This window comes from Oncorhynchus nerka, linkage group LG4, assembly GCF_034236695.1.
Source record: "Oncorhynchus nerka isolate Pitt River linkage group LG4, Oner_Uvic_2.0, whole genome shotgun sequence".
NCBI classification, from domain to species: domain Eukaryota; kingdom Metazoa; phylum Chordata; class Actinopteri; order Salmoniformes; family Salmonidae; genus Oncorhynchus; species Oncorhynchus nerka.
Window position 1 is genome coordinate 4210132 of NC_088399.1, and position 15000 is coordinate 4225131.

The 15000-nt window shown below is 43.2% G+C and overlaps 1 protein-coding gene across 1 annotated transcript in view; it reads left to right on the plus strand.

Annotated features, from left to right (window-relative positions):
• LOC115125630 (netrin receptor DCC-like) overlaps positions 1-15000 on the plus strand; it is a 454667-nt gene that overhangs the window by 308430 nt on the left and 131237 nt on the right. The window contains exon 5 of the mRNA XM_065017122.1: positions 1591-1595. Within this exon, the coding sequence (XP_064873194.1) occupies positions 1591-1595 (5 nt within the window). The remainder of the gene's footprint in view (positions 1-1590; positions 1596-15000) is intronic.

The following is a 15000-nucleotide window of genomic DNA, read 5'->3' on the forward strand; positions in this document are numbered from 1 at the left end:
ACTGATGTAGTGTAGGAGACTGTTAACCCTGAGTCTACTGAGTGTAGGAGACTGTTAACCCTGAGTTTACTGATGTAGTGTAGGAGACTGTTAATCCTGAGTCTACTGATGTAGTGTAGGAGACTGTTAACCCTGAGTTTCCTGATGTAGTGTAGGAGACTGTTAACCCTGAGTTTCCTAATGTAGTGTAGGTGACTGTTAACCCTGAGTCTACTGATGTAGTGTAGGAGACTGTTAACCCTGAGTCTCCTGATGTAGTGTAGGAGACTGTTAACCCTGAGTCTACTGATGTAGTGTAGGAGACTGTTAACCCTGAGTCTCCTGATGTAATGTAGGAGACTGTTAACCCTGGGTCTCCTGATGTAGTGTAGGAGACTGTTAACCCTGAGTCTCCTGATGTAGTGTAGGAGACTGTTAACCCTGAGTCTCCTGATGTAGTGTAGGTGACTGTTAACCCTGAGTCTCCTGATGTAGTGTAGGAGACTGTTAACCCTGAGTCTCCTGATGTAGTGTAGGAGACTGTTAACCCTGAGTCTCCTGATGTAGTGTAGGAGACTGTTAACCCTGAGTCTCCTGATGTAGTGTAGGAGACTGTTAACCCTGAGTCTCCTGATGTAGTGTAGGAGACTGTTAACCCTGGGTCTCCTGATGTAGTGTAGGAGACTGTTAACCCTGAGTCTCCTGATGTAGTGTAGGAGACTGTTAACCATGAGTCTACTGATGTAGTGTAGGAGACTGTTAACCCTGAGTCTCCTGATGTAGTGTAGGTGACTGTTAACCCTGAGTCTCCTGATGTAGTGTAGAAGACTGTTAACCCTGAGTCTCCTGATGTAGTGTAGGAGACTGTTAACCCTGAGTCTCCTGATGTAGTGTAGGAGACTGTTAACCCTGAGTCTCCTGATGTAGTGTAGGAGACTGTTAACCCTGAGTCTCCTGATGTAGTGTAGGTGAAGTGGGCTCAGCAGGTAACGGTGACATCGGTTTGCACAAGCAGTTCCAATTGTAAGGTAGTGATCGTAGCATTGTTACCGTTGCCATGGTGATCACGTTGTAACGACCCAGGAAGTAACATCTACAGTATCAGTAGGTGTTGCCAGGAAACTCTCAGTGATCAAGTGCAAGAATCAATAGCATTCCAAGCTACTGTGTGATTAGACTCGACTCAAATAAACATCCCAACTTGACGAGCTAAAACAATTATACCAAATGGCGCTCTGTTCCTTTTATAGTGCACTACTATTGATCAGGGCCTAGATATAGGATAGGATTGGGATTCAGAGATTATGTCCACCTCACAGTCTACTTTGATAGTTAAACTTTTAATCAATTAATAGTTTTTTTTTCCTTATCAGAGGTGGACGGGATCAAAAGAGAGTGAATATCCTGTGTTGTCCTGAACTCCCTCGAACTCATTAATGTGGGATATGAAATACACAAGTTAGTCCCTGAATGTGCATCCTAAACAGCACTCTATATAGTGCACGGGGCTCCATAAGGCTCTGTTACAAAAGTAGTGCACTATATATGGAATAAGGGGCCCATTTGGGACGCTCCTCTCTCATTGTGAATGCTAACACTCTCCTGCCGTAGTGTTGGTAATGTCCTGACAGCTGTCTCTGTGCCCGGTGTAGACCTGCCTGATTTGACACCCGTGTCTACGAATGTATTAAACAGGCAATCTGGGATTGGCCATTCATCTTTTGGACTTGTAAATGAATGATATAGCCATTGATTCTAGATGAATATATATATATATATATATATTTATATACAGTGGGGCAAAAAAAGTATTTAGTATTTAGTCAGCCACCAATTGTGCATGTTCTCTCACTTAAAAAGATAAGAGAGGCCTGTAGTTTTCATCATAGGCACACTTCAACTATGACAGACAAAATGAGATTTTTTTCCCAGAAATCACATTGTAGGATTTTTAATGAATTTATTTGCAAATTATGGTGGAAAATACGTATTTGGTCACCTACAAACAAGCAAGATTTCTGGCTCTCACAGACCTGTAACTTTTTCTTTAAGAGGCTCCTCTGTCCTCCACTCGTTACCTGTATTAATATGTATTAATATATACATATACAATATATACATGTATATGTAGTTCAACTGTCATACCCCACCGGTACTCAGAATATAAGATTGTTTAAACAAACACTGTAAGGCCTAAAAGCCTTCCACACATCCATGTCTATGAATTTGAGTTTACATTTCTCCAACTCTATCCCTCAGTGGCCGGCTGGGCTGACCACTTTGTCGCTTGGTTCGTTTTGAATCCCAGACTGCCCCTTTAAACCATCAAAATGTCCGTTCCTCTCCTGCTGCTTCCATCCACCCCGGCCCCTCAACGTCCTGATTAGATATTTAACCAATAAGGCCCGAGGAGGTGTGATATTGTAACGGCTGTCGTGGGTTGAAGAAGGTGAAGAGGACCAAAGTGCAGCGTTGTACGTGTTCATGATGTAAATTTATTTTTTATTTACACTACGATCAAAATAACAAAAAAATAGACCAACACGAAACTGTTCTGTCTGGTGCAGAACACAGAGACAGAAAACAACCCACAAACACAGGTAGGAACAGGCTGCCTAAGTATGGTTCTCCATCAGAGACAACAACTACCCACAACCCAACACGAAACAGTTCTGTCTGGTGCAGAACACAGAGACAGAAAACAACTACCCACAACCCAACACGAAACAGTTCTGTCTGGTGCAGAACACATAGACAGAAAACAACTACCTACAACCCAACACAAAACAGTTCTGTCTGGTGCAGACACAGAGACAGAAAACAACTACCCACAACCCAACACGAAACAGTTCTGTCTGGTACAGACACAGAGACAGAAAACAACTACCCACAACCCAACACGAAACAGTTCTGTCTGGTGCAGAACACAGAGACAGAAAACAACTACCCACAACCCAACACGAAACAGTTCTGTCTGGTACAGACACAGACACAGAGACAGAAAACAACTACCCACAACCCAACACGAAACAGTTCTGTCTGGTGCAGAACACAGAGACAGAAAACAACTACCCACAACCCAACACGAAACAGTTCTGTCTGGTGCAGAACACAGAGACAGAAAACAACCCACAAACACAGGTAGGAACAGGCTGCCTAAGTATGGTTCTCCATCAGAGACAACAACTACCCACAACCCAACACAAAACAGTTCTGTCTGGTGCAGACACAGAGACAGAAAACAACTACCCACAACCCAACACGAAACAGTTCTGTCTGGTACAGACACAGAGACAGAAAACAACTACCCACAACCCAACTCGAAACAGTTCTGTCTGGTGCAGAACACAGAGACAGAAAACAACTACCCACAACCCAACACGAAACAGTTCTGTCTGGTACAGACACAGAGACAGAAAACAACTACCCACAACCCAACACGAAACAGTTCTGTCTGGTGCAGAACACAGAGACAGAAAACAACTACCCACAACCCAACACGAAACAGTTCTGTCTGGTACAGACACAGACACAGAAACAGAAAACAACTACCCACAACCCAACACGAAACAGTTCTGTCTGGTGCAGAACACAGAGACAGAAAACAACTACCCACAAACACAGGTAGGAACAGGCTACCTAAGTATGGTTCTCAATCAGAGACAACAACTACCCACAAACACAGGTAGGAACAGGCTGCCTAAGTATGGTTCTCAATCAGAGACAACAACTACCCACAAACACAGGTAGGAACAGGCTGCCTAAGTATGGTTCTCAATCAGAGACAACAACTACCCACAAACACAGGTGGGTACAGGCTGCCTAAGTATGGTTGTCAATCAGAGACAACAACTACCCACAAACACAGGTGGGTACAGGCTGCCTAAGTATGGTTGTCAATCAGAGACAACGATTGACCGCTGCCTCTGATTGGGAACCATACCAGGCCAAACACATAGAAATACAAAACCTAGACTACAAAACATAGAATGCCCACCCCAACTCACCCCCTGACCAAACTAAAACAGAGACTAAGGTCAGGAACTAAGGTCAGGACGTGACAGATATACAGTATGGCCATTATACCACCACTAACTTTGTTCCCTGTTTTGTATTAATTACCATATTAATAATTTAATGTAGGCAGGTCGTGCATGGCCTCGGGCGGTGTATGCACCTAAAAATGGTATGTGATCCGCCAATCAAATCCTGAAGAAGAAGAAGAAGAAACCTAGCCAACTGACCACACTGTGATGTCATCATTTAGAAAGCAACACACCTGTCTATATAAGGTCTCACAGTTGACAGTGGATGTCAGAGCAGAATCTATACCTGTCTATATAAGGTCTCACAGTTGACAGTGGATGTCAGAGCAGAATCTATACCTGTCTATATAAGGTCTCACAGTTGACAGTGGATGTCAGAGCAGAATCTATACCTGTCTATATAAGGTCTCACAGTTGACAGGATGTCAGAGCAGAATCTATACCGTGAAGTCCAAGGAACTGACCGGAGATCTCCAAAGATATCATTTTTGTGTTGAGGCGTATATCTGGGGCAGGGTATGAAACCATTTCTAGAGGGTTGAAAGTTTCCAAGCGGACATGACAGCATGCCTGGAGTTGGAAAAAAAGGCAGTGAAAGACTCAGATCTTAAGGGAAAATATTATGTGGTCTGATGAGAGTCCTATATTTAATTATTTGGCCTGAATTCAAAACCAAGCACAGCTCATCAACAGACTAACACCATCCCTACCTTGAGGCACGGTGGTGGCAGTATCCTACTATGGGGATGCTTTTCAGCAGAAGGAACTGGGAGACTGGTAAGGATAGAGGGAACAATGACTGGAGCCAAATACAGGCAAATCCTTGATGTGAACCTGCTTCAGACGACAAACGCAAACGACCTTGGACTGGGGACGAAGATTTACGTTCCAACAGGACAATGACCCCAAGCATACAGTCAAAGCAACGGTGGAATGGCTTCAGAACCAGAATGTCAACGTCCTTGAGATGTCCAGCCAAAGCCCAGACTTAAATCCCATTGACAATCTGTGGAAAGACTTGAAGACGGCTGTTCACCACTGCTCCTCATCTAACTTAACAGATCTTAACAGATCTTAACAGATCTTAACAGATCTTCAGAACCAGAACGTTACACAACAAAATGTGGAACGAGTCAAGGGGGATACATCTGTTCTGTGTAAATGGCTATAGGCAGGTTAGAGGATTAAGGTTAGAATTAGGCTGTAGGCAGGTTAGTCTCCACTCCCGAGAGACATAGGCTATAGGCCTGTATGTCATTAGGCAATCACATGTTATTACAACTTGTGAAAGTAACCACACACCCACACACACACACACACACACACACACACACACACACACACACACACACACACACACACACACACATACACATACACATACACATACACACACACACACACACACGTACAACTAACCTTGTGGGACAAAAATCATATTTTCCCTAACCCTAACCTGTACCCTTACCCTAACCTTAACCCAGGTTGTCAACCCTAACCTTAACCCGAAAACCCAACCTTAACCATTAAACTAAGCTTCGCTCCTAACCATAAACCTAATTCTAGCCCTAATTCTAACCTTAATCCTAAACCTAATTCTAACCCTAACACTTAACCTCTAGCGACGAGCAATCCCGTATCCGGGAGCATAATCATAGCCTCAAGTTCATTACCATAACGCAACATTTCCTATTCATGAAAATCGCAAATTAAATGAAATAAATATATTCAAACACAAGCTTAGCCTTTTGATAACAACACTGTCATCTCAGATTTTCAAAATATGCTTTTCAACCAAAGCTACACAAGCATTTGTGTAAGAATATTGATAGCCTAGCATAGCATTAAGCCTAGCATTCAGCAGGCAACATTTTCACAAAAACAAGAAAAGCATTCAAATAAAATAATTTACCTTTGAAGAACTTCGGATGTTTTCAATGACGAGACTCTTAGTTAGATAGCAAATGTTCATTTTTTCCAAAAAGATTATTTGTGTAGGAGAAATCGCTCCGTTTTGTTCATCACGTTTGGCTAAGAAAAAGACCAGAAAATGCAGTCACTTACAACGTCAAACTTTTTTTCCAAATTAGCTTCATAATATCGACAGAAACATGGCAAACGTTGTTTGAAAAAAAAAAAAAAAGTTTGAAATATCCAATAAATGTCATTCCACCTCATGATTGTGTCCCACTTGTTGTTGATTCGTCACAAAAAAATACAGTTTTATATCTTTATGTTTGAAGCCTGAAATGTGGCAAAAGGTCGCAAAGTTCAAGGGGGCCGAATACTTTCGCAAGGCACTGTATAAGGAGTCATTGGCATGAGGCGGTTTCAAAAAATGCGGCACTTCCTGATTGGATTTTTACGTGTTTTTTTCCTGTAACATCAGTTCTGTGGCACTCACAGAGAATATCTTTGCAGTTTTGGAAACGTCAGAGTGTTTTCTTTCCAAAGCTGTCAATTATATGCATAGTCGAGCATCTTTTCGTGACAAAATATCTTGTTTAAAACGGGAACGTTTTTCATCCAAAATGTAAAATAGCGCCCCCTATATCCAAGAAGTTAATCCTAAACCTAATTCTAACCCTAAAACTAATTCTAACCTTATCCCTAAACCTAATTCTAACCTTAATCCTAAACCTAATTCTAACCCTAAACCTAATTCTAACCTTAATCCTAAACCTAATTCTAGCCCTAATTCTAACCTTAATCCTAAACCTAATTCTAACCCTAATCCTAATTCTAACCTTATCCTAAACCTAATTCTAGCCCTAATTCTAACCTTAACCCTAAACCTAATTCTAAACCCAACACTAATTCTAACCTAAATCCTAAACCTAATTCTAACCCCAACACTAATTCTAACCTAAATCCTAAACCTAATTCTAACCCCAACACTAATTCTAACCTTAACCCTAAACCCCCTAGATACAGCATTTGACCTTGTGGGGATTAACAACATGTCCCCAGCTGGTCAAATAGTTGTTTGTTTACTGTTCTTGTAGGGACTTCTGGTCCAAGTATAGTTAAACACATGTAGCTCCCTCTCTGGATGCGTCTGCCTAAAGAACCAAGCTTGGGGTTATGGAGGGTCAACCCATTTCAGTTCTATCTGATAGTCAAATTCTCTGGAGCCCTCAACCCTCAGTCTACCTGATACACACACACACACACACACACACACACACACACACACACACACACACACACACCCTCCGTATCCCTGACTGGCTGTCTGTCAGATAAACCATTGTTTAGCTATATGGTTATATCTGCCTGCGCTTTGTGTTGTTAGGGAAATAAAACCAGGCTTGGATCTAAATTGCAGGTATTGAAGTGAGAAAACTCACAATCATGTTGAAGGAATCCCCCAGTGTAGGGGTCAGTCAGGTGTGACTGTCTGAACGGAGTAACGGTTGCAGGTTAGGTTGATTGGGGCGGCAGGGTAGCCTAGTGGTTAGAGTGTTGGACAAGTAATCGAAAGTTTGCAAGATCGAATCCCTGAGCTGACAAGGTAAAAATCTGTCGTTCTGCCCCTGAACAAGGCAGTTAACCCACTGTTCCTAGGCTGTCATTGTAAATAAGAATTTGTTCTTAACTGACTTGCCTAGATAAATAAAGGGAAAATCAAGCCTCTGTTGAGACTGAACTGAAGTATAAGGTAGCTGAAACAAAGAATTGTGGGTAAAGGCGCACCACAGGGAAGTGTGTTGTCGCATCGTTCGATTGTTTTTGCCATTATGGTCCATCAGGGTATGCAACAGGGATGTGTTGTTGCCTCTTTAAAATTGCATTTGCCCTCAGCAACAACTAGTCTAACCACAGAGCTTGTTAGGAGGACTAGTTTAACCACAGAGCTTGTTAGGAGAAGGACTAGTCTAACCACAGAGCTTGTTAGGAGATGAGACTCGTCTAACCACAGAGCTCGTTAGGAGATGAGACTAGTCTAACCACAGAGCTTGTTAGGAGATGAGACTAGTTTAACCACAGAGCTTGTTAGGAGAAGAGACTAGTTTAACCACAGAGCTTGTTAGGAGAAGGTCTAGTCTAACCACAGAGCTTGTTAGGAGATGAGACTAGTTTAACCACAGAGCTTGTTAGGAGATGAGACTAGTTTAACCAACGAGCTTGTTAGGAGATGAGACTAGTTTAACCACAGAGCTCGTTAGGAGATGAGACTAGTTTAACAACAGAGCTTGTTGGGAGAAGGACTAGTCTAACCACAGAGCTTGTTAGGAGATGAGACTAATTTAACCACAGAGATTGTTAGGAGAAGGACTAGTTTAACCACAGAGCTTGTTAGGAGGACTAGTCTAACCACAGAGCTCGTTAGGAGAATGACTAGTTTAACCACAGAGCTTGTTAGGAGGACTAGTTTAACCACAGAGCTTGTTAGGAGATGAGACTAGTTTAACCACAGAGCTTGTTAGGAGGACTAGTCTAACCACAGAGCTCGTTAGGAGAATGACTAGTTTAACCACAGAGCTTGTTAGGAGGACTAGTTTAACAACAGAGCTCGTTAGGAGATGAGACTAGTTTAACCACAGAGCTTGTTAGGAGATGAGACTATTTTAACCACAGAGCTTGTTAGGAGATGAGACTAGTTTAACCACAGAGCTTGTTAGGAGATGAGACTAGTTTAACCACAGAGCTCGTTAGGAGATGAGACTAGTTTAACAACAGAGCTTGTTGGGAGAAGGACTAGTCTAACCACAGAGCTTGTTAGGAGATGAGACTAGTTTAACCACAGAGATTGTTAGGAGATGAGACTAGTTTAACCACAGAGCTGGTTAGGAGAAGGACTAGTTTAACCACAGAGCTTGTTAGGAGATGAGACTAGTTTAACCACAGAGCTTGTTGGGAGAATGACTAGTTTAACCACAGAGCTTGTTAGGAGATGAGACTAGTTTGACCACAAAGCTCGTTAGGAGATGAGACTAGTTTAACCACAGAGCATGTTAGGTGATGAGACTCGTCTAACCACAGAGCTTGTTAGGAGAGGAGACTAGTTTAACCACAGAGCTTGTTAGGAGATGAGACTAGTTTAACCACAGAGCTTGTTAGGAGATGAGACTAGTTTAACCACAGAGCTTGTTAGGAGATGAGACTAGTTTAACCACAGTGCTTGTTGGGAGATGAGACTAGTTTAACCACAGTGCTTGTTGGGAGATGAGACTAGTTTAACCACAGAGCTTGTTAGGAGATGAGACTAGTCTAACCACAGAGCTTGTTAGGACATGGACTAATCTAACCACAGAGCTTGTTAGGACATGGACTAGTCTAACCACAGAGCTTGTTAGGACATGGACTAGTCTAACCACAGAGCTTGTTAGGAGATGAGACTAGTTTAACCACAGAGCTTGTTAGGAGATGAGACTAGTTTAACCACAGAACTTGTTAGGAGATGAGTCTAGTCTAACCACAGAGCTTGTTAGGAGATGAGACTAGTTTAACCACAGAGCTCGTTAGGAGAAGGACTAGTCTAACCACAGAGCTTGTTAGGAGATGAGACTAGTTTAACCACAGAGCTTGTTAGGAGATGAGACTAGTTTAACCTCTTGCCTCTAGTTGGGACGCTTGCGTCCCAACTAGAGCTCTGGAAATGCAAATGTGCTACGCTAAATGCTAATAGTATTAGTTAAAACTCAAAAGTTCATTAAAATACACATGCAGGGTATCAAATTAAAGCTACACTCGTTGTGAATCCAGGCAACGAGTCAGATTTTTAAAATGCTTTTCGGCGACAGCATGAGAAGCTATTATCTGATAGCATGCACCAATACACTACAACAGAAAAGCACAGCAGGGGACGTAAACAAAATAATTAGCATTTCGGCGTTACACAAACCGCACAATAAAATAGAAAACAGTCATTACCTTTCACCATCTTCTTTGTTGGCACTCCTAGATGTCCCATAAACACTATTGGGTCTTTATTTCGATTAAATCGGGCCATATAAAGCCAAGATATCGTTATATGTAGACTGTGTGATAAACGAAAAAAACAGCGATTTCACAACGTAACGTCATTTTTTAAAATTCAAAAAGTAGACGATAAACTTTCACAAAACACTTCGAAATACGTTTGTAATGCTACTTTAGGTATTAGTAAACGTTAATAAGCGATAAAAATCATCCGTAGGCGATGTACATATCATTAGCTGTCGTCTTGGAAAAAATTTCAGGAGAGAGCTCTTCCGGAATGATCTGGGCGGAGACCGGAGGTACGTCGTGCCCCTCTTTCGGTTCAACCAAGAATCAAAGAGGATTAAATTCACAAGATACTCGACTAAATGGGGATGCTGTGGGAGTTGAATGCTCGGTCTTATCTAATTCGGCTGACTGTTAACAATCGCTGGAAGTGGCGCAAGGATATTTATTTCCATTTTCTGTGATCAGGTTTTCCTGCGCTTTCCGATGTAACGCACGTTATGTAATAGCCACAGTCGTGATTTAACCATTTTTAAAAACGTCCGAGGGTTTCCTATACACACATTCTAACCATATGAACGTACTATATTCCTGACATGAGTAGCAGGGCGCTCAAATGTTGCGCGATTTTTAACAAAATGTTCAAAAAAGTAGAGGGTAGGAGCAACTAGTTAACCACAGAGCTTGTTAGGAGATGAGACTAGTTTAACCACAGAGCTTGTTAGGAGATGAGACTAGTTTAACCACAGAGCTTGTTATGAGAAGAGACTAGTCTAACCACAGAGCTTGTTAGGAGATGAGACTAGTTTAACCACAGAGATTGTTAGGAGAAGGACTAGTTTAACCACAGAGCTTGTTAGGAGGACTAGTTTAACCACAGAGCTTGTTAAGAGAAGGACTAGTTTAACCACAGAGCTTGTTAGGAGATGAGACTAGTTTAACCACAGAGCTTGTTGGGAGAATGACTAGTTTAACCACAGAGCTTGTTAGGAGATGAGACTAGTTTGACCACAAAGCTCGTTAGGAGATGAGACTAGTTTAACCACAGAGCATGTTAGGTGATGAGACTCGTCTAACCACAGAGCTTGTTAGGAGAGGAGACTAGTTTAACCACAGAGCTTGTTAGGAGATGAGACTAGTTTAACCACAGAGCTTGTTAGGAGATGAGACTAGTTTAACCACAGAGCTTGTTAGGAGATGAGACTAGTTTAACCACAGTGCTTGTTGGGAGATGAGACTAGTTTAACCACAGTGCTTGTTGGGAGATGAGACTAGTTTAACCACAGAGCTTGTTAGGAGATGAGACTAGTCTAACCACAGAGCTTGTTAGGACATGGACTAATCTAACCACAGAGCTTGTTAGGACATGGACTAGTCTAACCACAGAGCTTGTTAGGACATGGACTAGTCTAACCACAGAGCTTGTTAGGAGATGAGACTAGTTTAACCACAGAGCTTGTTAGGAGATGAGACTAGTTTAACCACAGAACTTGTTAGGAGATGAGTCTAGTTTAACCACAGAGCTTGTTAGGAGATGAGACTAGTTTAACCACAGAGCTTGTTAGGAGATGAGACTAGTTTCACCACAGAACTTGTTAGGAGATGAGTCTAGTTTAACCACAGAACTTGTTAGGAGATGAGACTAGTTTAACCACAGAACTTGTTAGGAGATGAGTCTAGTTTAACCACAGAGCTTGTTAGGAGATGAGACTAGTTTAACCACAGAACTTGTTAGGAGATGAGTCTAGTTTAACCACAGAGCTTGTTAGGAGATGAGTCTAGTTTAACCACAGAGCTTGTTAGTAAATGAGAACAACACTAACAAAAATAACATTGAAGGAAAAGCAGATAGCAGAAGGAACATTTCGATAAGGAACAGACGAAGATAACAAAAATACAATTTTAGTGAACATTTATCGTGGGTTTCTTCTGGCCACACAATTATAATGTTTAAGTAAACAACGTCTTAGGAAATACTGGCATCGGGATAAAAATAAATCTAATTGTTTGAGCCTTTTGTCAAAATGGTTTGAAATAGGAACTCATTCATCCACTGATAACCACTCATTTAACACAGCCCGAAGCCACGTTCTTACCCAGTTTGGTACCAGTGTTATAACACAGCCCGAAGCCACGTTCTTACCCAGTTTGGTACCAGTATTATAACACAGCCCAAAGCCACGGTCTTACCCAGTTTGGTACCAGTGTTATAACACAGCCCAAAGCCACGGTCTTACCCAGTTTGGTACCAGTGTTATAACACAGCCCAAAGCCACGGTCTTACCCAGTTTGGTACCAGTGTTATAACACAGCCCAAAGCCACAGTCTTACCCAGTTTGGGACCAGTGTTATAACACAGCCCAAAGCCACGGTCTTACCCAGTTTGGTACCAGTGTTATAACACAGCCCAAAGCCACGGTCTTACCCAGTTTGGTACCAGTGTTATAACACAGCCCAAAGCCACGGTCTTACCCAGTTTGGTACCAGTGTTATAACACAGCCCAAAGCCACGGTCTTACCCAGTTTGGTACCAGTGTTATAACACAGCCCAAAGCCACGGTCTTACCCAGTTTGGTACCAGTGTTATAACACAGCCCAAAGCCACGGTCTTACCCAGTTTGGTACCAGTGTTATAACACAGCCCAAAGCCACGGTCTTACCCAGTTTGGTACCAGTGTTATAACACAGCCCAAGCCACGGTCTTAAAGTTTGGTACCAGTGTTATAACACAGCCCAAAGCCACGGTCTTACCCAGTTTTGTTATAACACAGCCCAAAGCCACGGTCTTACCCAGTTTGGTACCAGTGTTATAACACAGCCCAAAGCCACGGTCTTACCCAGTTTGGTACCAGTGTTATAACACAGCCCAAAGCCACGGTCTTACCCAGTTTGGTACCAGTGTTATAACACAGCCCAAAGCCACGGTCTTACCCAGTTTGGTACCAGTGTTATAACACAGCCCAAAGCCACGGTCTTACCCAGTTTGGTACCAGTGTTATAACACAGCCCAAAGCCACGGTCTTACCCAGTTTGGTACCAGTGTTATAACACAGCCCAAAGCCACGGTCTTACCCAGTTTGGTACCAGTGTTATAACACAGCCCAAAGCCACGGTCTTACCCAGTTTGGTACCAGTGTTATAACACAGCCCAAAGCCACGGTCTTACCCAGTTTGGTACCAGTGTTATAACACAGCCCAAAGCCACGGTCTTACCCAGTTTGGTACCAGTGTTATAACACAGCCCAAAGCCACGGTCTTACCCAGTTTGGTACCAGTGTTATAACACAGCCCAAAGCCACGGTCTTACCCAGTTTGGTACCAGTGTTATAACACAGCCCAAAGCCACGGTCTTTTGGTACCAGTGTTATAACCAGTTTGTTTGGTACCAGTGTTATAACACAGTGTTATAACATAACAGCCCAAAGCCACGGTCTTACCCAGTTTGGTACCAGTGTTTATAACACAGTGTTTGGAACCAGTAACACAGCCCAAAGCCACGGTCTTACCCAGTTTGGTACCAGTGTTATAACACAGCCCAAAGCCACGGTCTTACCCAGTTTGGTACCAGTGTTATAACACAGCCCAAAGCCACGGTCTTACCCAGTTTGGTACCAGTGTTATAACACAGCCCAAAGCCACGGTCTTACCCAGTTTGGTAACCAGTGTTATAACACAGCCCAAAGCCACGGTCTTACCCAGTCCAGTGTTTTAACACAGCCAAAGCCACGGTCTTACCCAGTTTGGGACCAGTGTTATAACACAGCCCAAAGCCACGGTCTTACCCAGTTTGGTACCAGTGTTATAACACAGCCCAAAGCCACGGTCTTACCCAGTTTGGTACCAGTGTTATAACACAGCCCAAAGCCACGGTCTTACCCAGTTTGGTACCAGTGTTATAACACAGCCCAAAGCCACGGTCTTACCCAGTTTGGTACCAGTGTTATAACACAGCCCAAAGCCACGGTCTTACCCAGTTTGGTACCAGTGTTATAACACAGCCCAAAGCCACGTTCTTACCCGGTTTGGTACCAGTGTTATAACACAGCCCAAAGCCACAGTCTTACCCAGTTTGGTACCAGTGTTATAACACAGCCCAAAGCCACGGTCTTACCCAGTTTGGTACCAGTGTTATAACACAGCCCAAAGCCACGGTCTTACCCAGTTTGGTACCAGTGTTATAACACAGCCCAAAGCCACGGTCTTACCCAGTTTGGTACCAGTGTTATAACACAGCCCAAAGCCACGGTCTTACCCAGTTTGGTACCAGTGTTATAACACAGCCCAACGCCACGGTCTTACCCAGTTTGGTACCAGTGTTATAACACAGCCCAAAGCCACGGTCTTACCCAGTTTGGTACCAGTATTATAACACAGCCCAAAGCCACGGTCTTACCCAGTTTGGTACCAGTATTATAACACAGCCCAAAGCCACGGTCTTACCCAGTTTGGTACCAGTGTTATAACACAGCCCAAAGCCACGGTCTTACCCAGTTTGGTACCAGTGTTATAACACAGCCCAACGCCACGGTCTTACCCAGTTTGGTACCAGTGTTATAACACAGCCCAAAGCCACGGTCTTACCCAGTTTGGTACCACTCGTTTAACACAGCCCAACGCCACGGTCTTACCCAGTTTGGTACCAGTGTTATAACACAGCCCAAAGCCACGGTCTTACCCAGTTTGGTACCAGTGTTATAACACAGCCCAAAGCCACGGTCTTACCCAGTTTGGTACCAGTGTTATAACACAGCCCAAAGCCACGGTCTTACCCAGTTTGGAACCAGTGTTTTAACACAGCCCAAAGCCACGGTCTTACCCAGTTTGGGACCAGTGTTATAACACAGCCCAAAGCCACAGTCTTACCCAGTTTGGTACCAGTGTTATAACACAGCCCAAAGCCACGGTCTTACCCGGTTTGGTACCAGTGTTATAACACAGCCCAAAGCCACGGTCTTACCCAGTTTGGTACCAGTGTTATAACACAGCCCAAAGCCACGGTCTTACCCAGTTTGGTACCAGTGTTATAACACAGCCCAAAGCCACG